The following is a 25,170-nucleotide window of genomic DNA, read 5'->3' on the forward strand; positions in this document are numbered from 1 at the left end:
TGATATGGCAGATAAAATGTATTAAAAAGTTGTGAGTGAGCGAAGCGAGCAAGCAAAAATTTCCTCTTTTTGATCAAAATATCAAATTTTGTGATATATTTTGACATAATATTAAAAAAATTAAGTATATTACACTTTCTATCCTTCCTTTTATTTCCTTTCCACTTTTTATCTTTTTATAGTGGAGGAGCACCCTGGCCTGCCCATCTGTTCAAAGACACCATAACCCTTGTATGGATTTGAAAAAAAAATACAAGCCATCCCATACTTCGGTTGAAAACTTTTTGTTTTTGCTGAAAGAAAGCTAACAGAGAACATGTTAAAATGAAACAGCAACAGAACAATTAAACAGATTTGAAAATGAATTTTGATCGTGTATCTACATAAAAACACCAACAAAATGAATTTAGACCTACCCCGAGCCCCCCCCCCCCCCTAAAAAAATCTAAGCAGAAGTAGACACTTATGAAGTTAAAGGGGAAGTTCACCCTGACAAAAACTTTATTGTAAAAATAGCAGAAAAAATAATAAAAAATATTGCCGAAGGTTTGAGAAAAATTCATCAAGTAATTAAAAAGTTATTAGAATTTCAATTATTTGATTTGTGACGTCATATGCGAGCAGCATTCCTACATAGCGAATGGTAAAAAATCAATGAAATGTCATTTTCTAAGAAAATTGAAAATGGTTTTCACTGTACCTTTTGTATATCAATAGACAAATCATTTCACATCCAATCATGAATAGAAAACAAAATTAAGTCATCAGGAACCATGCAAAATTTGAAATTCATGCATTTTATATTACATAACACATGGGGCAGCTGCTCGTTTATGACGTCACAAATCCAAAACTTTGAGCTCTAATAACTTTCTTACTCTTTTACGGATTTTCCTCAAACCTTCACCAATATTTTTTACAATTTTTTTTGCAACAAAGTTTTCTTCAGGGTGAACTTCCCCTTTAAGCGAATAAAAACCAAAAACACGACCAAAACAAATAAGGGGAGAAAAGTTAGTTTTTATATTTTTCACTAAAAAAAAGATGTACTAGATTGGCAACGCCTGTAATAAATTTTACTGAGAAATAGTGGGTCACTTCGTTTAACGCTATGTTTTGCATTGACGCAATGCATTGGCGTGTGATTGTGTTTTGCCATGACGTAATGCATAGGCTGGGTCGCGATATCGGACTGAGATCGGAACTGATTGTCTTACGATCGAACCTAACTTGACGACAAAATGGTGTTTTTTGAAGTATGTGGACCAAATGAAGCCTTAATTATATCAGGTGGGTATATTTTGTGATCTTTGATTTATAGTATGTGTATAAAATTTGTCAAATTGCTGTAAAATAGAGGCGTTTACAGCGTCAAACATGCCCTGCCTGCCTGCCCTGGTCAGAAACAAAACTGCCTCTGGAGACTCGCTGCGCCTCCCGGTATAAATACAGTAAAGCCGTACGGTATAGTGAGTGATTGTATTACCGACCGGCCTTGTAGTTGTATTACCGAACGCGCGCATCATATGCGTCAGAAAATAATTAAATAGGCCTACGCTCAAACCTTTAACTTCCTTCCAAAGGGAACTTAAAAAGAAAAATGATGAAAAATTATCAAAAACACAATTTCAAAGTCTTTATATCCTCAAAACAATAAAATATGGTCAAAATAGCTCATGAGTGACTTTGTTGTTTTTCCAACTTTTCCCATAGACCTTATCGCAAATAGATTCACGCAAAGGATCATGGGATCGCAAAGGGGGCAATACCGCCGCTGTTGTCCAGATGCGACCATGCGAGCGCAAGCAGCCGACAATAAAGTGTACGATTTCCATAGTGTATCAAAATACGATCGACGCCCGCAGCCAACATTTTGCTAACTTCCAGTAAACGCCTCGTCATATTTGTTCCAGAGTCTAACATCACTTTTCTTCTTAATCATGGGTGGCAGGGATAGATGTGCTGTCTATAGCTGCAAGAATTCCCACAGATTTTATGAAGAAAAGTATAATTTTCTTTCATTTTCGAGCACTGTCTGTGCGTGTTTTGAGCTGCGCAGCTGCTGTGCAGTGTGCTTGCATGCACGGACAGTGGGCATGCACTCTCGGCCCTGGGGACAGTGTACGTACGTCGGCGAGGCAGTGGAGGAAATTGGTCCCTACATGTACCAAGCAAAAATAAAATGATGATCAATAAAACAAACTCTGCAGTACATTTGATTACTTTATTCTAGTTATGTATGTTTGTAATATCAATCGATCAATCAGTCAAGAATCATAAATAATTATCTCAATCATGATTTTATTCAGTAGGCCTAAGAACCGAGCTGTGTTTTCTTTTTCTCTCCACAGAGTAGGCTACATAATAGTTGCATATTATTCAGGATCGTGGTCGGACATTCTGAAGTTTAATCATTGGCATGCTTAGACAAAATAATGAATGAAATAATGAGAAAAAAGTAAAAAATGAGAATAGATGAATATAATATTAAGAGAAAAATAAGATACAAAAAGAAATTAATGAGGAAGGTGATCTGTAAGAGAAGTGACTGAATGCGATGAAATAAATTGAAGATGTAAATGTTGAAATAAGATTTTTTATCAAAAGAATGAAATTTACATCATTTATATGAATTATATATCCATCATCTACTAAATTTCAGACAAAATAAAATTACAGAGAGTTGGAGGGATGTTTCAAATTCAGGGATTTATTTAATCTGCATGTCATTTGTATATGTCCTTCATTATGTATATGATATAAATAAATATATATACTGTACACAACCCATTTCAACCAACCCGGTCACTCTATTAACGACGTACTCATAATGGGCATTGAAACAATCCACAACAAATCCGGCCAGACCATCCTTCACAGAGAATCTTTTTGGATCAGAAAACTACACACCCTTAACCCGGAAGGCATTAATGTTGACCAATAACCCGTAACCCCTGAACCCTTGAATCCCTCCACTCAATCACACACACACGCACCACACACTACCTACACTACAGATGCCCAAGCATGACACTACATCCATGACATCCTTGCCCTCGCTCACAGGTACTATTCCGTATTTACCTTGTTTTCTAATAATATGTTCTGTAATTTGTATTTCTTAGATAAGTTACCGACCCTTGCTGCATGATCTTCATATATTCCTTGTGCAGAAAAAGATTGATATATTGTCTATAACAGGTCGGTGCACTATATCATGGAGGTAGTAAACATGAATGTACACTATATATACCACGCGTTATAAACGCATTTAGAAACTACCTTTTTAAGGCACACCTCGTTACAACCGACCATCACTTGCTCTGTTATAATATGTTCTATTGTTAGATATGTTGACTCCTATACACATACAATCTTTTATAATAAATATTTCTCTCTGTACATATACAATTATACGGCAATTGTCAAAATAAGTCTCTTATCATATAACATGTTTTCTGTCTGCATTTCCTTAGATATGTTGGCACATTTATAACAAATCTATATATATTACATAAATATCTCTTTCTATAAATATATATCTTTATCTGGTATTTGTCAAAATAAGTCCTTTTATATCATATAATATGTTCTCTTGTTTATAATTCCTCAGATATGTTGACTCCTACACATGTATACATTTATAATAAATCTCTGTATATATATATATATATATATATATATGTTCTCTTGTTTATATAGTGTAAAATAATTAATAATTATAAGTAACCGTGAAGCATGTTTAGATTATTTTAGAGGCCATCATATTGTATTATTATATTATTGTATTGTATTTGTACTTTGTTTATATATTTATAGTCCTGAGGAAGATCATGCATTGATCGAAAGCTTGATTAAATGGAGAAGCAAGGAGCAACGACCACTTCGTAGTCATTTTTTCCTCTATATATATATATATAGAAATAGTCTGCTTCGGCATAAGGAATAAAATAATCATAAAATGTATAGTAAATGCCGTAGAAATAAAATCATAGATTTAAAAGGAGCATAGCTCTCAAAAAATGAAAGGTATATATATATATATATATATAGCTTAATTATTTTTTATATACTTTAGATTTGTCTCACCCCCTACATGTATTTAGAGCTTGTATGATCAAACTAAAGAGCCGGAGTTGCAAAGGAGAACTATATTTGCCCCAAAATAACAAAACTATATTGCTAAATTATATGGAGAATATATGGTCTACATTATGATTCTCATTAATATTCTTTAATGGAAAAATTTGCTATCTAATTGGGATCGCCGACTTATTGCTCTTTTCTAAAGTCGATCGGCATTGACCCGCAATCACCGTCTCACTTTTCCCACAAAATCTTCCCAAGTTTAGCCCCATAAAACTTCGAAAATATGGTGAGTATTGAGTTCATACTTTCACTGGGCAATCATGATACATAGATTGTTCTATAAATCCACATTCAAGTATCCAAAGTAATTTAAATACGAAGAAATCAGACTTTTTAAAAAGCCTGGATTTTGAGTGACACTGCACAAAACATATGGCGTTGTATGGCTTCCCAAAAGCCGATTCTGCGTTTGCCCCCTTTCGCATCCCGTGATCCTCTGCGATGACAGACGCCCTCACGCGACAGACGCTATTTGCGATAAGGTCTATAGAAAACACACGTTCGGTAATACGATACCTTTTCAAGTGACCAAAATATTTCACTTGCGAAGAGGGGTCCGATTGGAAGCTGATGTCGTAAAAATGAAAAACAATTTCTGCATAATTATATTTTGTAGGTATTTGTGTATTTTTGGTGAAAGTTTGGTGAATTTTATTGGAATAATGTGTTTGATATGATCAAATTCATGAAAAGTGTTCGGTAATACGATCCACTACCATACCACAGCTTCACGCACTGCACTGGCCCTCTAGGCTCTACCAGGCCAGGCGCCCCCCGGTACAGTAGGTGTTTCATAAAGCTGTTCGTAAACTTAGTTATTGGTCCCCAAGTCTGCGCACCTAATGATTTGACAAAACAATTTGAGTTTTATTTCAAGGGGAAGTTCACCCTGAAGAAAACTTTGTTGTAAAAATAGCAGAAAAAATAGTACAAAATATTGGTGAAGGTTTGAGGAAAATCCGTTAAAGAGTAAGAAAGTTATTAGAGTTCAAAATTTTGGATTTGTGACGTCATAAACGAGCAGCTGCCCCATGTGTTAATGTTATGTAATATAAAATGTATGAATTTCAAATTTTGTATGGTTCCTGATGACTTAATTTTGTTTTCTTTTCATGATCAGATGTGAAACGATTTGTCTATTGATATAGGCCTACAAAAGTTACAGTGAAAACCATTTTCTATTTTCTGAGAAAATTACATTTCATTGATTTTTTACCATTCGCTATGTAGGAATGCTGCTCGCATATGACGTCACAAATCAAATAATTGAAATTCTAATAACTTTTTAATTATTTGATGAATTTTTTCTCAAACCTTCGGCAATATTTTTTATTATTTTTTCTGCTATTTTTACAATAAACTTTTTGTCAGGGTGAACTTCCCCTTTCACAAAATCTTTCATTTAATGTTCCATGTATTTGAGTAAATCAAATGCACCAAATATCTCACAATAATTTGAAAAAAAAAAGGATTTTCTTTGAAAAAACATCAGGCAGTCATTTCAGAGATGCAAAGTTCAAAGACCAGCTATGCATGAGATTGTCTGTGAATCTGAGTGAGATCACAGACATTGTGTACGGTACAATGTATATGGGGATAGGCTGTGATAGTTGCGTGAGACAGAAATTTGAGGGGATGAACGAGAGTCCAAAATGCTTGAGTCTCACGCATAATGCATGAGACGTGGTACTGGTAGCTCTGTCATTTTCAGATTGTAAAAAAAAATGGTACCCCATGTCTGCGAACCCATTCACTTTGCACACGATTCAGGTATTTTGATGAGAAAGGCTGCATTTTGAAGCCGTCACATGAAATGCCCCAAAATTATTATTTTTCCACCATTTTGATTTTTGATTCAGACTTTATACGGTAATGAATATCTGTAGTTATGTGTTGCTTGTGTAAAGTTTGTGTTCGTTTCGTATCTTCTTTTACTAGAATCGTGGGAGACTTTTGGGACCTTGCCATATGCACAACTTAACGCATGACTGGAACATGTTCTTAAACAATTAGAGTAAAGTGCCCAAATATTGGACACTTAAGCATAATTGGACCAAACAAACATACAATCATTGAATCAAATAAAAATCATGTTTATTTCCTTAGTACTAGTACAAATGTTGATTATTTTACTGTTATAAAAAAAAATTGAAAAAATCATTTTTAAAGGAAGTTATTTACAGTTACTACCAGTCGTACCAGAAGCTTGTTTTTTGCCAAAAATGGGACGCAGTTTCCAAATATTGGACACGTAGAGTTGTGCACTTCGGCGATTTAAACCATCGACCCCAAGATAATTGCTTAATTGTTGATAAAATAATTTATTTTAGCTGTGCAAATTTTGATTATTACTATCAATAATTTTGATATAGCAATCAGTAAGTAAGGATAATTTACTTACCAAACAGACCTCTTTCGGCTCCGAACATTGGACGTCTTTGCCCAGCTGTTCATGACTTCATTCTGAAAACGAGCACATGCGCGCTAACAGCATGCATTTCTAATTCAATCGGCGGATATGTCAAATGTTTGGGATAGTGCTATATTTGGAAAGGTGTCGAATTTCCCGCCATGGGGAGGGAGTGGAAGTCATTTTCGTCTGATATTTGGGGATTTTACTCTACAGTGCGTCTATAAAAATATGTCACTTCGGGGAAAAATACCTATATATATGGAAAGCCAATAAAGTCACTTATCAGATGACACCAAAAAATAGGGAAATTATTCATGCTTGAATGAGCACTACCCACTTAAATGAAGGGTATGGAAATAAGGCTTGGAAGGAATGAGCCAAGTTCTAATTTTTTCATTTTTTGAGATGCGAGCCCCTTGGAACTTGCAAACTTGATGGTGTTGTGATAAATCAATGATCAAGCATTATTAATTTGCAGGGGCCGCGGAAGTGGGGGGGGGGGCTGAGGGGGCCCCCACTTTTTTTCCAAAACTCTGTACAAAAATGTACAAATGACCATATGATTGTGATTTTTTGCATTGTCACCCCCCCCCCCCACTTTGAAAACCGTTCCGCTGCCCCTGATCCTGATTTAGGTGTTTAGAGTAAATTTCAAGAATGATTACATTGAAATATAATGCATGACTGAACATGAAATACATGTTTTAACTTTTTCAAATGGATCTCAGCTATGTGTTTGTACGTGGGCCCAGTTGATTAACTAACATACAGTATTGCTGATTGAATGATTGATATGTAAAAGTTGATTACTTCATATTCAGAATTTATTATCAAATTGACAGTCCCCTAAAACTTCAATGCGTACGTGTAATAGCAATCAGTCTCAATCCAAACAGGAGGGGGGGGATGGACCTGTAGGAGGGAGGCTAAACGTTCTGTTGACCTTTTTTTCCTTCAGCTTACTTCACCCACTGAAGTCGTTTCTTACCCCTATTCTCCTGACCCCAATGAACACACTGCTGAGATCCATATTGTAAAGTTAAAATGCTGCACTAAAGATTGCAATTCACGCTCACTCACACATAAAATTTCAATTTGATATTTCATGAAATTTGCTCTAACAATTTGATAGTGAATGACCAATAATTTATCACAACACCCTCGAGTTTGCAAGTTCCAAGGGACTCTCCAAAACTAAAAGACCTCTTTCGGCTCCGAACATTGGACGTCTTTGCCCAGCTGTTCATGACTTAATTCCTGCCCACCCTAATTTTCATACCCTTTGTTTAAGTAGGTAATGCTCATTATAAAATAGCTCTGTATTTTTCAGCAGCGTGATTGGTAAAAACGGTCACATAACATCCAACTTTTTTCATGCACCGCACGGCAGTGCAAAAGGTGCGCAACGGAAATTGATATTGCACGCTCGAGCAAACCAGTGCGGTAGAACTCCCGGGAGAAGTCCAACGAAACTGTACTGTAACTTTTAAAAAATTTGTTTCTGTGTTGCTATTTTATAAAACAAATAATGCACTTGCTCTGTCGTGTGTAAAAGTAAATACAGAGAAAGCTTGGTTTCTTCAGATGATGCACACTGGGCACTCGCCGCAAGCGGCTCGTGCACAGTGCGGCATCTATCTAAAGAAACCTCGCGTGCTCTGCATTTCCAATAACGCACTTGGCTGCATGCATTATTTGTATACTCAAGCATCCATGTAAATAGTTTTCCAACTGTTTTGTGTCATGTGAAAGTTATTAATTGCTTTCCATATAGATATTTCCCGTCAAAGTGACATATTTTTTGTTTGGAAGCCCTTTCAAAAGTGTAAATTTTTTAAAGACACACTCTATATACATGTAGGGATATCACATAGCTTAAGATGGGATCACCAGTTGTCATTGTCGTGCGTAAAATCATTTGTATCATACAAACAGCGTTATGAAACACCCACCTCAGACCTTCACGTTTATAATTTCGTGGAGCTCAATAAATCGCTCTCCTTATTTTTTTGAGGAGCTCAATTGAGCTCCTCAGAATCGCTCTCCGTGAGGAGCTCAAATCAATTCATTACAATACATGTATGATAAATTGTAGATTTTTCTTAACATTGTATATATGCAATAGCTGTGTTAGGTATTAATTAATCTGTGGTGAAACTAGGCCTGGGTCATGTCAATACGTTTACAAGTTGTCGTACACGCTCCTGCTAAAAAAAAATAAATAAAATGAAAAAAAAATTGCAAAAATTTCACATTTTATATCTTTAAATCCATGAAATGGCCTTCTTTTTTCCATAATTCCTTGAAATTACTTTGATTTAGTTGAAAACTATCAGAAAAATGAAGAATATTCACCACTTTCCCGACTCTGATTTGAACTCACCTCGGTAGATATTGTAGTCCCACATGTAGACTTCCATGGTGTTGCCATGAAAATCTACATATGGGACTACATGGGACTGCAATATTTACCGAGATTAAATTAAAATCAGAGTCGGGAAAGAGATGAATATTCTTCATTTTTCTGATAGATTTCAACTAAATAAAAGTAATTTCAAGGAATCATGGAAAAAAGAAGGCTATTTCATGGATATGAAGATGTGAAATGTGAAATTTTAGGAAATTTTGTTTCAATTTTAATTTTTTTATTTTATTTTTTTTTGAGGAGCGCGATTTTTTGCTCTCCTTATTTTTTTTAAGGAGCGCGGTAGGAGCGCCGGCGCGATCGCGCTCCTCAAAAATGAAGGTCTGCCACCTACCCAATATTTTATTATTCTTAGAATATTCAGACTTTGATTTTAAACATGTGTTTTTGACCATTTTTCATCATCTTTTTATTCAAGTTCCCTTTGGAAGGATGTTGCAAAGTTTTGAGTGTATGAAATTATTTTCTGACGTGTACGATGCGCGCATTTGGTCGTTAATAAAACCACTCACTATACATGTATGACTGAGAGTCGCACTTAAATGCAGAGTTGCGTGTGGTATAAAAGGCATTACCGCATTGGTCATATCAAAGAGGATATTGATCAATAAGATTGTGCATGAATATCATGTACGTGTCAGCATTTAAGGCGACTTAAGTCATACTGAAATCTTTGTGAAACAAAGTCTTAGGTCAATGTCTTAGGTCACATGGTCAAAGGTCATTTTGGGTCAATGAACAATGAACTGCTGCTATATCAAATTGCGTAATGCAGGCGAGACTGCCAGAGGCGTTCCACTTGTTGATGGTTATTACACTTCTGCACATGCTCAAGTTTATGATTTGATGAGCCTGGATTGATCAGGGAAATTACTTTGCTCAGATCCTGGAGCCTGGTAAAGTGGGGGTTACCATGTTAAAGACAAAGCAGAAATACAGTGCTCAGTGTTGCAAACTTGGAATGGCCTGAAGTGCACCACTGTTGTAGGAGTTCGATTATGAAATGAGCTTTCTATTCAAGTAAATTTGATTGAAATATACTACTGTATTTTAAAATTACTTCAGCCCCATTTTTTGGGGGGAGGGGTGTGCTGTACATGCAGATCGAGTTTTTGTCGGGAAAAAAAAAAAAATTTTAATTACATGTAACGACCAGTCATCAGATTGAAAAAAAAATAGTGCTCCGTGTCTGCGGTGCACCCATTCACTTTAGATCTACATGCAATTCAGGGATTTGATGAAAAAGGCTGCATTTTACATGTAGGCCACGACATTAAAGGCCTGAAATTTAATATTTTGTCACCATTTTCAGTAAAATTTTTAAAGAATATACATATGTAAAGTTATTTGTCGTTGCAAATCTTATTTTTATTAGAAACGCAAACAAGAGGTCTACACAGATTTGGGCACCATGCTATTTAAGTTAAGTGTTCAGTATGGAGAGGAGGGAGGGGAGGTTAATGTCCATAATGCTTGGGCTGTCTACGTCCACCCATGTACCCATATGATAAAGTGTTGTAGATGTACAAGTCACATGATCATGCATACCCAATCTTTTGAGGGGTGGAGCTGACATGTAGCAAGCATGAAAACTGCATTTTTTTTTCATTTCTGCCTTATTTAGATATTTTCAGAAAAATGCAAGGCTTGTACATGTACATGTGTATTGATAAAGAGAGGTGTTTCAAAGCCTAGATGTTAGTTGGCCTGCAAGAATCCTATTTAATGACTGATGAAATTGTTTCTATTCACCATATAGGATGCTGTCATTCAGAGCCATTGATGGTGTCTGGTGGAAGGACATTCGTCATTCCCATCTTCCAACAAAGTCAAAGGCTTTCTCTTAACACAATGACACTCAAGATTGACACTGCAAATGTCTATACTAGGCTGGGTGTACCCATCTCAGTCACAGGTATCGCACAGGTAAGAAACAACTTCTTAAAATGACTACAGTCAAGGCAGTTTTTAAGCAAGCCAGGACATAACCCCCTAAATTTCATGGTTTCATGAAAAGTTCGATATGATATAAAAGCAAAAAGTCAAACTTTTAATACATATGTGATTGATTTGGTGAAACTTGAGAAGATGGCATTTATTTTGAATTCAACCAAAATTTGAAAGGCCGCATATTTACCCAAGACTAAGTTGAATGTCATCTTTATAATCTTTTCTGTATCTTCTTATTGTGTAAATCCTTTGTTTCACATTTCTAAGTCAAAGTTATTTCCCCATTCCCAACAATATCACCTTAAGCAAGGTTGACTACACTATTTTTTTCTTATACACTATAGGAAGTAGAAATCTACTGTAAGCTCCTGTTTCTTGATTATCAATTGTGAATTTTCATTCATACATGTATGTAGAACCAAGAATTTCTGATAAGTTCAGGAAATTAGCTCAAGATTACAGACAGGTGATTTGTTTATTGTTCTGGAATGAAATTGTGTGATTTAAAATCAGAAGTTAATCAAGTAATGTGATAATTCCCCATTCATAAAAATTCTGTGTAAAAGTACAAAACCAATCAACCAAAGACATAAGAAATAATAGTAATAATAACGCTAAATCGAAACAAAAAGTTCCTACTCTATCCCACTACTGTTTTTCCCATATTCGTGTCATGAATTCTAGTGTATATTGAACTTTGTCATTGTTACCCCAGGTCAAGGGTCAAGGTTCTATCCCACTCCTGTTTTTCCCATATTCGTGTCATGAATTCTAGAGTATATTGAACTGTGTCCTTGTTACCCCAGGTCAAGGGTCAAGGTGCTATCCCACTCCTGTTTTCCCCATATTTGTGTCATGAATTCTAGAGTGTATTAAACTTTGTCATTGTTACCCCAGGTCAAGGGTCAAGGTTCTATCCCACTCCTGTTTTTCCCATATTTGTGTCATGAATTCTAGAGTGTATTAAACTTTGTCATTGTTACCCCAGGTCAAGGGTCAAGGTTCTATCCCACTCCTGTTTTCCCCATATTCGTGTCATGAATTCTAGAGTGTATTAAACTTTGTCATTGTTACCCCAGGTCAAGGGTCAAGGTTCTATCCCACTCCTGTTTTCCCCATATTTGTGTCATGAATTCTAGAGTGTATTAAACTTTGTCATTGTTACCCCAGGTCAAGGGTCAAGGTTCTATCCCACTCCTGTTTTTCCCATATTTGTGTCATGAATTCTAGAGTGTATTAAACTTTGTCATTGTTACCCCAGGTCAAGGGTCAAGGTTTTATCCCACTCCTGTTTTCCCCATATTTGTGTCATGAATTCTAGAGTGTATTAAACTTTGTCATTGTTACCCCAGGTCAAGGGTCAAGGTTCTATCCCACTCCTGTTTTCCCCATATTCGTGTCATGAATTCTAGAGTGTATTAAACTTTGTCATTGTTACCCCAGGTCAAGGGTCAAGGTTCTATCCCACTCCTGTTTTCCCCATATTTGTGTCATGAATTCTAGAGTGTATTAAACTTTGTCATTGTTACCCCAGGTCAAGGGTCAAGGTTCTATCCCACTCCTGTTTTTCCCATATTCGTGTCATGAATTCTAGAGTATATTGAACTTTGTCATTGTTACCCCAGGTCAAGGGTCAAGGTTCTATCCCACTCCTGTTTTTCCCATATTCGTGTCATGAATTCTAGTGTATATTGAACTGTGTCCTTGTTACCCCAGGTCAAGGTTCAAGGGTCAAGCAAGGACATGCTAAAGGCAGCTGCACAGCAATTCCTTGGAAAGTCGGAGAGGCAGGTGGAACAGATCGCCATGGAAACACTGGAAGGTCATCAGAGAGCAATCATGGGTACCATGACAGTCGAGGTATGTTTGATTTAAGTCATCTATTACTAGTAATGTCATTGTCACTTTAATTCAAGAATTGATGAAGACAACAGTGTCGATATGTGCAGTGAATACACTTTTCTAAATGTGCTTCATGTGGAATAAATGTAGGCAACTTTTCTTCATTACCCAGTGAATAGTTAAGGGAACAGTAATATACAGAGTATTTGTTTTGTAATATACAGTAATCACTGATATACAGAGTATTCAATTTGTCTTTTTTCTTACAATTTTTACCTATTTTAATGAGAGGATATGATTTTACTTGATTTTTAGTACAGAGATTGATATGTTTGTGCATTCTTATTACTTTATCATCTTTGCAGGAAATCTACAAGGACCGCAAGAAGTTTTCCAAGAACGTATTTGAAGTTGCTTCTTCAGATTTGTTCAATATGGGAATCTTTGTTGTCAGTTATACACTTAAAGATATCCGAGATGAAAATGTGAGTTTATACTAGTCCTTCTCGTAATGGGTATAAATGGGTTTATTTACAATTTTTTCTTGCAGTCCATTGACACCAATTTTGAATTGATTCTCTTGTTAAATATCATATCCCATCTAGAAGTTTACCAAAGTTAAAGAATATAAAAGTAATGATTAGTTATTTGACAGGTGGAAAAATACCTTTGTTAACTGTCTCATTCTTCTCTTGTGGCTTTTTAAAATATAGCATTAAAATTACATCGGTGAAGAGATTATTGTAAAAATGCCATATTCGACAATAAGAATAATGATCCCAAATCATCACACTTATTTTGAAGACAGACATTTATCTTATTTATATCTGAGGTTACAATACATTTGACTGCTTTATAAGTAATGGCTGCTGACCTCTGAATTTCTAAACCAGCATCTTAGCCCACTTGACCACTAGAGTGCTCTAGTGGTATCGGTTCAAATCATCCCATGAATTAGATATAAAGGGGAAAAATTCTCTATTTCCTTTTTGATATGTACTTTTCCCAATATCTTTGAAACAGTTTACTTTTTATTGAATTCACGATCATAACTGACCATTACCTTTAAATATGTGTTTACTCTGATATTAGGGATACCTGAAGGCACTTGGTATGGCCAGGACAGCTGAAGTTAAGAAGGATGCTCGTATTGGTGAGGCTGAGGCTAAGAGAGATGCAGGAATCAAGGTACAATATTAAAACTATTATTACATACAAGTGGTAAATTGTTATATCACATCACTGGGTGGGGGTGAAGAAAAGATCACACTCTCTATATGATTTTCTAACTTAAACCAAGTAGTAAAAATTGGAGAGGGGAGAGATGGAAAGAAAAAACGGGAGGAGGAGGAAGAAGAATAAACAATTGACAAAATCATAGAATTACAAAACCCCTTTTATTCTATTTTCCAAGTAAATTCACAAATATCTCCTCTTACTCCTATCAGCTGGATGCTTGTTATAATTGTGAATATTTGAATTTTTTTAACGTTATAAGCAAATTGAATTAGTGTTACACTTCCGAGTTTCACTAAACTCTGTTCATTAAAAAGGGAATTAAAACACTTCAGTTTTTCTGTTAAATCCTGTTGTTTAAAATGATTTTTGTTTTCATCCCTCAAAATCTTGCAAAATGTGTACAAGGTTTGTGTAATGATGTATTCCAATGATCTGGTGTACCCCATGTTTTTCCTCATAACAGGAAGCAAGAGCAATGGAAGAGAAGATGGCTGCTACATACCTGAACAGTGCTGAGGTGGCCAAGGCAAAGAGAGATTTTGAGTTGAAGAAAGCAGCATACGATATTGAAGTACAGACCAAGAAGGCTACCTCAGAATTGGCTTATGAGCTACAGGTTTGTTTTTTAGAAATTTTATTTTGAATAGTTAAGCAATAATTTGATTTGTAATATTACTTGAGAGTTCTCCTCTGTAAGCTGTGTACTTTCAATGCCCATTAATTACCACTTGTGCATGGAGTAATGTGTCTCATATATGTGTGAATCCCATTGCGGCCTAGCGTCCTTTGGCAAGGCATCAATCCACACTTTGCCCACTTGCCACTCTCTATCCAGGCATTAAATGGTTATATCAGTTAAAAGGGCACCTGATAGGATGTGAAAGCCTATGTAGTATACCTAGCAATGGAGTCTTGGAAATTTTGTTGGAATGCTCGCCAGGGAGTGGAGAGACTATATACATTGTGTGCAGGCATACAGGATCTGATAATCAGAGTAATATTAAATAATCATCTGTTTATGAGATAATCTCTCATCTCGTTTCTATGGAATTAACTTCCACAAGACCACTGTCGTATCTTCTCACTTTTTACCTTCAAAATTTCAGTGAAGCTTTGGCTATTCAGAAAGCTTTTCAGTAATTCAAAATGTAACTCTTCCTCTTTTTGTCACCTATATTATTTGATTTCTTCTGTATTGTTTGCTACGCCATGAACATCTCATGGTGGATACTGGAGAATATCAAATTATATGCATGTATGTATGTATTATTATAGTTTCTATCTGATGGTGTTTTTATCTGTTTCACCTACAGGCTGCTAAGACCAAACAAGCTATCATGGAAGAACAGATGCAGATCAAGGTCGTTGAACGAAGTCAACAGATTCAGGTCCAAGAACAAGAGATTGCTCGCAGGGAGAAAGAACTCCACGCTACCGTCAAACAGCCAGCCGAAGCAGAGAAATACAGACTGGAAACTATTGCTAATGCTAACATGTTAGTCATTTACTAATCCTTCCTGCCTTGGCACTGCTAAATCCTCCATGGGCTTCTGTTTAGATCCCCATGTATTTCCTCTGAAATCAGTTTCTGCAATTTCTGCAATGTTTTGAGTGAATCATCATGTTATTTAGTTTCTGTATAATTTGATTCTGTATTTTTTTATATTTTATTCTCTATTTGTGTATGTGCATTCTCCCCCTCTCTCTTTCTCTCTGTCTATTTGTGCATGTCTCTCTATTTCTCCCTCTCTCTGTATCTTTCTCTGATTCTGTATTCAGTTTTCTAGCTCTCTCACATGCACATATTCCTGCTTTTCTTTTTCTCTCACCATTTCTCTTCACCTCTCTCTGCCACTCTTCCCTTTTCAAACTGTCACTAATTGGGCTGTAGTCTGTAACTGTTTTTTTTATTTTGTAATGGACAAATGGCTGACTTTCTGCAGCTATGTTCATGTCATATATTTCATATGCTCAAATTGGGCAAAAGCACTTATACTTTGAAAATATATAGTTTTCTGTTACCGCTCTAAAATTAAACAGGAGAAAATGAGTTGAAAATGCTTATGGTAAATATATCAATGTATATGTATTCATATGGGTTCACTTTTTCTTCTCATTGAACTGTATCCTTAAATGTTTTTGCTGTTGGGGTATTATTTTATACTTTCATATTACTTCTTTCTCTGTTGTTTTTAGGAAGCGTGTAGTTCTTGAAGCTGAAGCCGAGGCCGAGTCAATCAGAGTAAGTATGTCTGTCTGTTAGTAATTCTCTCACTTTGGTAGTTTATCTGTCATTTCATTTGTCTAGTCTCTGTTCCAGTCGGTATGTCAGTCTTGACCATTTGTGTGTAGCTATGTTAACATAACAATCCATAAGTACCTTGATGTTCATGGTATTTCAAGCATCTAAACTGTTGTCCATGTACATGATAATAAATGAAACTTTATAAGTAATGTGTTTTAGTGGTGTGATAGGTGAAAGGAGAGGCCCAGGCCTTTGCTTTTTAACTGAAGGCTAAGGCCAAAGCAGAATAAATAGCTAATTAAAGAAAGCTGATTATTTATCATTGGTATTTCATGTGAAGGGATAGGACAAATATGGCCTTTGCTTTTGACAAGCCCAAAGTAGAATTGATGGCTGTTAAAGAAAGCTTTATTAGTTATTATTGCAATCAGAGGTGAAGGCATAGATCAAGACATTTTCTATTGAACAGAAGGCCAAGGCTGAAGCAGAATAAATGACTATTCAAAGAAAGCTGATTAATTGTCATGGATATGACATGTGAACCAAATTAGACCTTTGCCATTGAATAGGAGGCAAAGGCTGAATTAGAATAGATGGCTAAGAAAGTGAATTATTTTACTTTCTTTTCATTGCTATGATAGGTGAAGGGAGAGGCCGAGGCCTTTGCAATTGAACAGAAAGCCAAGGCCGAAGCGGAACAGATGGCTAAGAAGGCCGATGCCTGGAAGGATTATCAAGATGCTGCTATGGTTGATATGGTCTTGGATGTACTACCTAAGGTAAGTTACATTATATGCTTCAAATAACTGGTGGGTGTTTTCATAAAGGTGTTAGTAATGGCGCAGTCATATTTCCCCAACGGCGGCCATGCGGCTAGTTGAAAACAGCTGTTTTAACATTTTTTGTACCAGCTGCATATAGGTGGTTTGAATATAAAAAATGAATAAAACGGCTGTTTTTGACTCACTCTACGGCCGTCATAGGGAAATGTGACTTCAGTATTAGTTATGAATGACTTTACACATGATTGTTGACCATTTCTTGTTCTACATGATATATCCCTGTGTAGCTGGCTAGAACCTGAGAACATGTTAGAGTCATGCATAAATTTGTTCATAACTTTACAAACATTTTGATGAATCACCCAGCTGGGCTCTTAAAGGTATTGTTTAACTTTGTGAGCAGCCGATTTAAGAAAATTCTCAAACCAAGATGAAACATGTGTAAAAGTGCATGTATTAGAACTAATAAACCCTGAAAACAACCATTATTGAGAATGAAAAGCTAAAACTACAAGGCAAACCCTGATTTTGTAAAACTAAAAAGAAATTGAATAATTATAATTTGAATGAGACAATTTATGAGGGTGAATATCATGAGTTCTCCCAAAAGGCAAAGCTTGGGAATCATAGATGTTTTGCAAGATCCATTAATATGAAGTGCATTTCAGTTACATGTATCATGTCATTGCCAAATCAAAAAAATCTGTTTCTGTGGTTTTCCATACCATATGTGAACAAGACAGGAAACCATGTCTCTCTAATCTCAAGGCAAACCACAATAAACAGAAGCAAAACAAATCAGTAATTGATTGGAATTTGATCTCTGTTTTAAAATAATGCAGAGGAAATTGAATATACCAGAGCTACTGTAGATGTATGATGTGCGTTTGTCTCATATGTTGTAGGCATATTATTCTATACCAACGCAATGCTGTAAATTATCAATATTGGTTCATAATAGATATGACCTCAGAAATATGAGGCATGCAAGTACATATTGAAAAATGAAAAGTTCACTTCAAATATTAGTAATATTGGTAGTCATAGCAAACATCACTTCTTATGTGCACTATAAACTGCTTGGCACAATCTCTTTCAGAAATTTCCACCCATTATTCAAATGTACAACCAGAACTATAGTTTCACTTCAATTATATTGTTAATCATATTTATATAATCCTCTGACTTTTCTATATTTTACACTGCCCTGAGGAAACTGTTTAAATTCAAGTAATTAGAAACCATGAATTCTACATCCACTCGAGGAGAACCTTTATTAACTCTTGACTATGACATTCTTTATAGATCAACTCTGCAAATTAACCCAACAACTGAATTCTGTAATTCCTATAGACTTTGCCCGGATATTAGTATAGTTTACATGCACTTATTATTTCAGAAATAGTTTCAATTGCCCTTGACTATGCATCAAGCATGTTAGAACCCTTCTAGAAGTACCTAGTGTGTGTAATTATTACTTATGCTTTCGCCAAGAGTATAACGATAATAATACTTCATTTATATAGCACTTAATATCATTTCTAAGCACTTGTAACATGTGATTACCAACAGGGAGCTTTACATATCACTACCTTTCCAATAACACAGAATTTCCCCTCCCTTGGACAATCTACCCCAACAAAAAGTTTATTTTAATAAAAAGAGAAAAATCCAACAAGCGTAACACTGAAAATTTCATCAAAATTGAATGTAAAATAAGAAAGTTATATTTCAAAATTTTGCTTAATTTCACAAAACATTTATATGCACATCCTGGTTGGTATGCAAATGAGGACACTGATGACGTCATCCACTCACAATTTTTTTGTGTGTTTTATTACATGAAATATTCAAATTTTCTCATTGTCAAGCGAAACAGCAATTAATTCTTCCATCAACATGTGGAATTGGCATTGTTTAATACTATATGGTTCATTCAAGTTGATCCTTACTGTCAAATATGTAAAAAATTAGATTTTGTATAATTCAAACTAGGCCCGTTTCGGTTACACGTGTACGCGCACGGTCAAGTCAGTGCACGTGTACCAAATTCCATCACCGTGTACACGGTAGCATCTGCATAAAGCTTGCATGGGACTACATAGTCAGTGAACAAGCTCACAGCCTCACATGAAATATTTGTTCTCAGACACTGCACATGTTTTAATTACTAATATGTCAATATATTTCAATTAATCTAGAGTGAGTTCACTTCCAAAATCGCCGATTTAATCCACATTCATTCTGGAGACTCAAGTTTTTGTACCACGAAATGGGTCTGCTCCGGTCTCGAAAGCGTTGCTCAATCACACTCAGAGCCAATTTGAGAATCACCAATTGCGACAGCGATCATTGCTACAACTTACGTGATATACGCTCGTACACATGTGCTACAAGCCTACAAACAAACGCTTCTCAAATTAAAATGCGCATCCAATGAGCGTCGGCCCTGCACCGATTTTCTTTTGCATTCTTTATTAATTTAATGCGCTGCTAAGCTGAGTAAACTTTTAATTTGCACCAATTTTTGTGGATTGATACTTCAAACTTCTCAGGTAAGCTTTAAAACCGTGACTTAGGCTATATAGACCCCTTTTTATGACATGTTGATACGGGTCCGTATCGATGTGAAAAAATAACTCGCTCTCACAGTGTTTACAACGTGTACACGACCGAAAACCACGCCGTGTACACGTGCATCAAAAATGGACTTTCAAAACGGGCCTAATTCAAACAATAAAAATAAAAGAAATAGTGAGTGAAAGACATCACCGACAGTCTCATTTGTTTGTCACTAAGTTGTGCAAATCACTGTTTTGTAAAAAATAAGCGAAACTTTAAAATGTCATAACTTTCTTATTTTACATCCAATTTTGATGAAATTTTCAGCATTATGCTAATTTGATTTTTCTGTATTTACTGAAATCAAAATTTTTCTGGGGTGGACTTTACCTTTATTAATGTTGCATTGTCCTCCTTATAATGTGATGTTTGGCTGATTTCCCCAATCAGAAATTTAAGCATCATGGATAAAAAATCTAATGCACTTTGTTATCCTGATGAGTGAATATATATATTTTTTTTTATCAAACGATAATTAAATTGTGTGATTTTATTTTTCCTGTCCAGGTTGCTGCTGAGATTGCTGCTCCATTGTCCAAGACTAAGAAGATCACCATGGTATCTAGCGGCAAGGGAGATGTGGGTGCTCAGAAGCTTACTGGTGAAGTTATGGATATCATGGACAGGCTCCCTCTGTTGGTGGAGAATATGACCAGCGTTAACATCAACAAGGTAAGCACTACAAACACTCAACATTGCTAAATCAAATTTATTGGGACTCTTGAAGTGATCTTAACTTAAAGTGATTAAAAAACAAACAAAAATGGACATACTGTATTTTTAATGATTTGTGATTGTGATTGATTTCTAATGATTAAAGTTACCTCCCAAGATGGACTCTACTCCTTTTTTTTGTGGGGGGGGGGGCGGTAATATTTTACCATCAATGATGCTTATCCGATCATTGAGGTTACTAGCTACGATGAAGTATGGCAAGCTGGTTTACATGCAAAATATTTGCCTACTTTTGAAACAGTTAATGCTTGTTCTTAATGATATGCAAGCTATATTACATTCATCAGACATTCCACGGCCCATAATTTATTACCCATCCCCTCCTTCTCTCTTGCTAAGTAACATTTGATAAAAAAATATATCATTAAACAGTTACAATTGGTTTAAAGTACAGATTTTCCAGATAAGAAAGTGTTGCCAGAGCAAATACTATGCAGTCCTTGATATCACCCTGTAATATTTTACATTCAATACATTCTGAGATTATTTCTATTCAATGAATTCTGTGATTTTCCATTCAATGCATTATTTTCTTGTCTATTCACACAGGCAATCAAGGCTACCAGAGTGTAAGCTTGGATGAGCAGTGACCAACCCAGTATGCAGTGTTCAGTAGAACCAGATCATAGTGTATATCCCTATGTCTAGTCTCATTGTGTATATTAATGTCAGGTCAGTCATTCATTACCATCACCCAAAACAATGAATGTCATATTTGTATCATTTTTATCCCATCAATCTATATGTTAATTCTGTATGTATTTAGCTACCGTTGAATGTTTTATTCCATAATGCGCGAGTCAATTGGGTTAAAATTGTATGATATTTATATTTGTACTGTTTGAAATGAATGGTTGTTCCCTCATATTGTTATATATTGCATTTACAGTGCACCTGTTTTATCATGTACCTATTAAAGTGAATGGAGATCTGAGAATAGGGGAATGGTTCATATTCAGAAGTGATATTCAAGCAGCTTTGAAATTGAATTTCATTAAAGTGATTTTGATTGAAGTATTTTGAGATTACATATTCCGATAAATATTCAATTCAAGTGTAGTATTGCTTTATGTGCATTGCTCAAGAATTATTGACAGTACCAAACCAATATAATGAAGTAGTTGTCATGTTCGAGGCTATAAATCCTCCAAAAGTGTTTATTATACAATACATGTACCAAATCAATATTTGAACACTTTTCAATGTACTTTGAACTGTCTTATATAATGATATTACTTGTATGAGGCTTATGTAGTATATATTCCCAGGTTGTGGACTTAAACCGGTTGTAGTTATTACCTCTTGGATACTTCAATAAGTAATTTTTTTCGGGTTATCTCAGTCATGAATACAAAATAACTTGGCCCTTGTAACATAAAGCTTTGCTATGATCATGAGGCTGATTTCTGCAATCAATTGCATAGGTCATTGTGTATGATCAGTTGTAATAATCTGCTCTACGATCAATCACTTACCTTTATGTTACTGGACCCAATCCCAGAAATCACTCCATCTGTGTGCTTACAAATAAAGATCAAAACACTCAGCCAACATTGCCTATAGACTTTATCCCTCTTATCAAGAATTGTACATATATGTATATTAAGATGTATTTGATATTCCTAAATGTTGTCTTTTATACCTGTATTAGATGTTAGTCGAAACTGTTTGGATAAAACTTGCTTACTCTATATTTTTGTTTCTTAAGCCAGTGTCTAATTCTTTAAATTCCAGATTCTATTCTATAAAGTGAACTTCTTCCCTGGTGAACGAGTTGGTTTGATCCCTTTAAAAGTTGCACAAATTATACCATTTTATGATTATTCCCCCTCCCACCATGTGTCTTTCATTCAGAAAGAAATTCTTAACACTGTCAAATTAAGAGATAATATTCCTCTCAAATTACTTATATTATGACCTTTTCTTGATATGGGAATCAGCAGCTTTGTTTGTTCAGTACACTGTCACAAGTACTTCATTGCATTATTATTTTATTATTTCAATCATCTAGATTAGTTGAACATTATTTTGTTGAATTATTTTATCATTACAGGGTAGCTTTAGCTAATTCACTTTCTTATGTAAGGGGGAAATACTTTTAACAATGACCTAATGAGATTATAATAACCATAGCTTCAATTTTTTTTTCATTTCTTTTGGAGATACATGTAGAATGTATCTGGTGAATATTATACTCTACATCTTTCTAAGTTTCAAGTAATGTTATAAACTTTTGTAACCTATGCATGTATGAATTTTAAAACACATTTAAATCTGTAAAACCATTTTTAATGTCATGTTTGTAATACTGGTAATTGTTCATGTAGTATTGAAAAGACAAAAAAAAATTATAATTAACTATTGATATTTGATTGATGATACACCAGAATTCATGGACAGATTTATTAATTACTAAGGAGATTTTCAAACACATCTGGAGAGCAATGAGGACAGTTCATGAAGAAAGGAAGGAAAATGCAGGTTGTAGGTGTGTGATCCGATCTTGATCATCTGTCTATGATGCATCTTTGGGGCAAAACATCCATGTTAGTGCAAATAGAAGAGCCATCCTGATTGGATCTTGGTCAATGTGTTCTGAAAAATGCACATGCAATGATTATCTTGATTGGTCTTTGTCATTTAGCCATTGTGGTATACAGAGCTCTGGAGCCCGCAACACATGCCTTTTTAGCAATCGTTGTATAACACTTTAAGATTGATTGCATTGACTACATCATACAATTAATCATAAAAATCAAGCGTAGGATTAATTGCTAACCTTTGTGTTACGGGACCTTTGTGTTCCTAATGCCATAGTCACATCAACGATGCAGATTCCAGACTGTTCAAAGCTGATGCATTATTTCAAATGGCTTGTCATTGGTTGGTATAGAGTCGGTTTCATTGGTGTGACTATAAAGCACATGGCATGAATGAACCATGGTCTGGGGTGTAGGCTTACATACCAACAATATTGTGTCATTTTGTTCTGTCGTTCGAGGACAGGGGTCGTTTACAAGAACTACCTTTGTCATTCTCTCCCATTGCTCCTCAGTCTTGTTTTGGTATCTCTGTACCTCATCCCATGATTGGAGTTTAAATTGAGAATTTGCAGAGCATAAGGTCTACAAAAGTACCTTACTCAGGAATTTAGAGAAAAATGGAAGTTGGAAGGCTCTCTTATATTCTTACACACGATTATTTCAATCATCTTTTTCATGAAATTATTATTCATCATTATTTTTCTGTCATGCAAATCATTTATCAAATAGGTTTGATTGAATTTGTCAATAAACTGTCAGTAGTTGTGAAAATGTATCTGGTTGTATTTGTTTCCATTCTTTTTCTTTTGTCTTTGGAATGTGAGCAGTCAGTGGGTTATGCAAAGAGATGGAGGGGGGGGGGGGGGAGTAGAAAGAAAATATTTGCAATCAATTTCAAATTTCTGTTGCTAATTTACAATTGATAAATCAAGTGTAGCTGTAGGAAATTGATTTTTACTTGTTGTGCAAGAAACAGACCATCAATTAAGTACAAATTTGCAATTGATTGCAGGTCCTTTGTAACACCCCATTAGTCCATGGTTTCAAATCTTTGGCCTGAAAGTCAGTCACCTCCATCCAAACAGTAACTTGACTTGAATAAATGAAGTAACATCAAACAAGCACAGAACTAAAAACAAAATCAAACAAAGGTAATATAACGTTTTATTTTGTTTTCTTTCACTGAAAAAGCCTATTTAAAAAGCAGCCATCCCCTACAAATATACACCCCGTTCTTGTGTTTAGTAGTTTTCTTTTTATTGACCAGGATTCGGTGCAGGTTTTACATTATGATAAACTACCAGCAGACATTCGTTGACATTTATTATTGAGAAAACTGGTTTTGGTTTTACTTTCATTTGAAGTACCATGCTATACAGTGCGTATCAAAAAAGTTTCTGAAATAATACTATAAAATGATATATTTTATTTTTCCACAGTCATATATTGGTACAGGTCTCTATAGAGTGAAAAGTGATTTTTATTTCATTTATTTCCACAAAATTTAAATATATACAAAGCAATATACAAATACATTTCAAAATAGTGGTGGACCAAATGAAAGCTCATAAGGGTTGTTTGGATGGCCCAAAATAACATTCATAGCGTACATTATACATAAAACATACATAATCCTAAAAATACATATGGCATAAGATAGGACAGGAAAGAAGAAGGAAAGAAAAGTGCAGCTAAGATTATAAGATTATTTATCAAGAAAAAGGGGTTGCTGAATGTACAGTAAATGTTAATTGTGATATAAACGTTGAAAAATCTGTCCGCTTGAGACTTAATCTTAACAAATTTTGTGCATAACATTGAAATAAGTTATATGGATAGAAGTAGATTTTCCTAGGCCAACACACTCTCCGCCTTCAATGCCTTCAATACAACCCCCCCCCCCCCACAACACACACATACCCTGGCCTTTGCAATGATACATGTAGCAGTGATTTACATGAAATGGCTTTGGCTTGAGTTTTCTTCTGTTATTCATTGTCATGCCTGGAAAGGGGATGGAGAAACAAGTATTAAATGATTATGAAATGTTAACCCCCTTCAAATGATGAAAACTTGGTTAAAATGTTGGAGATGTCTGAAATAAACTTTTGTTTACATTGATTTGTGTTATGTCCTACTTGATTTTACAGAACTCCATATGTTAGATGGAGAGAAACAAATTACAAGCAAATTAAAAAAATGGAAAAGGTTACATTTCATAACTA

General features: G+C 35.2%; 1 protein-coding gene across 1 annotated transcript; it reads left to right on the forward strand.

The window, feature by feature from the left end:
• Window positions 1-1,158: 1,158 nt before the first annotated feature.
• On the forward strand, window positions 1,159-23,720 carry LOC121428652 (flotillin-1-like). Its single transcript, XM_041625428.1, has 11 exons — window positions 1,159-1,290; window positions 10,747-10,913; window positions 12,654-12,797; window positions 13,145-13,264; window positions 13,872-13,967; window positions 14,482-14,634; window positions 15,332-15,513; window positions 16,215-16,260; window positions 16,905-17,042; window positions 20,175-20,339; window positions 20,952-23,720. Exons 1-11 carry the CDS (start codon window positions 1,242-1,244, stop codon window positions 20,973-20,975), a joined length of 1,284 nt encoding a protein of 427 aa, XP_041481362.1. The 5' UTR covers window positions 1,159-1,241; the 3' UTR covers window positions 20,976-23,720.
• Window positions 23,721-25,170: the final 1,450 nt, after the last annotated feature.

The sequence above is a fragment of the Lytechinus variegatus genome, chromosome 15, assembly GCF_018143015.1.
Source record: "Lytechinus variegatus isolate NC3 chromosome 15, Lvar_3.0, whole genome shotgun sequence".
Classification (NCBI taxonomy): domain Eukaryota; kingdom Metazoa; phylum Echinodermata; class Echinoidea; order Temnopleuroida; family Toxopneustidae; genus Lytechinus; species Lytechinus variegatus.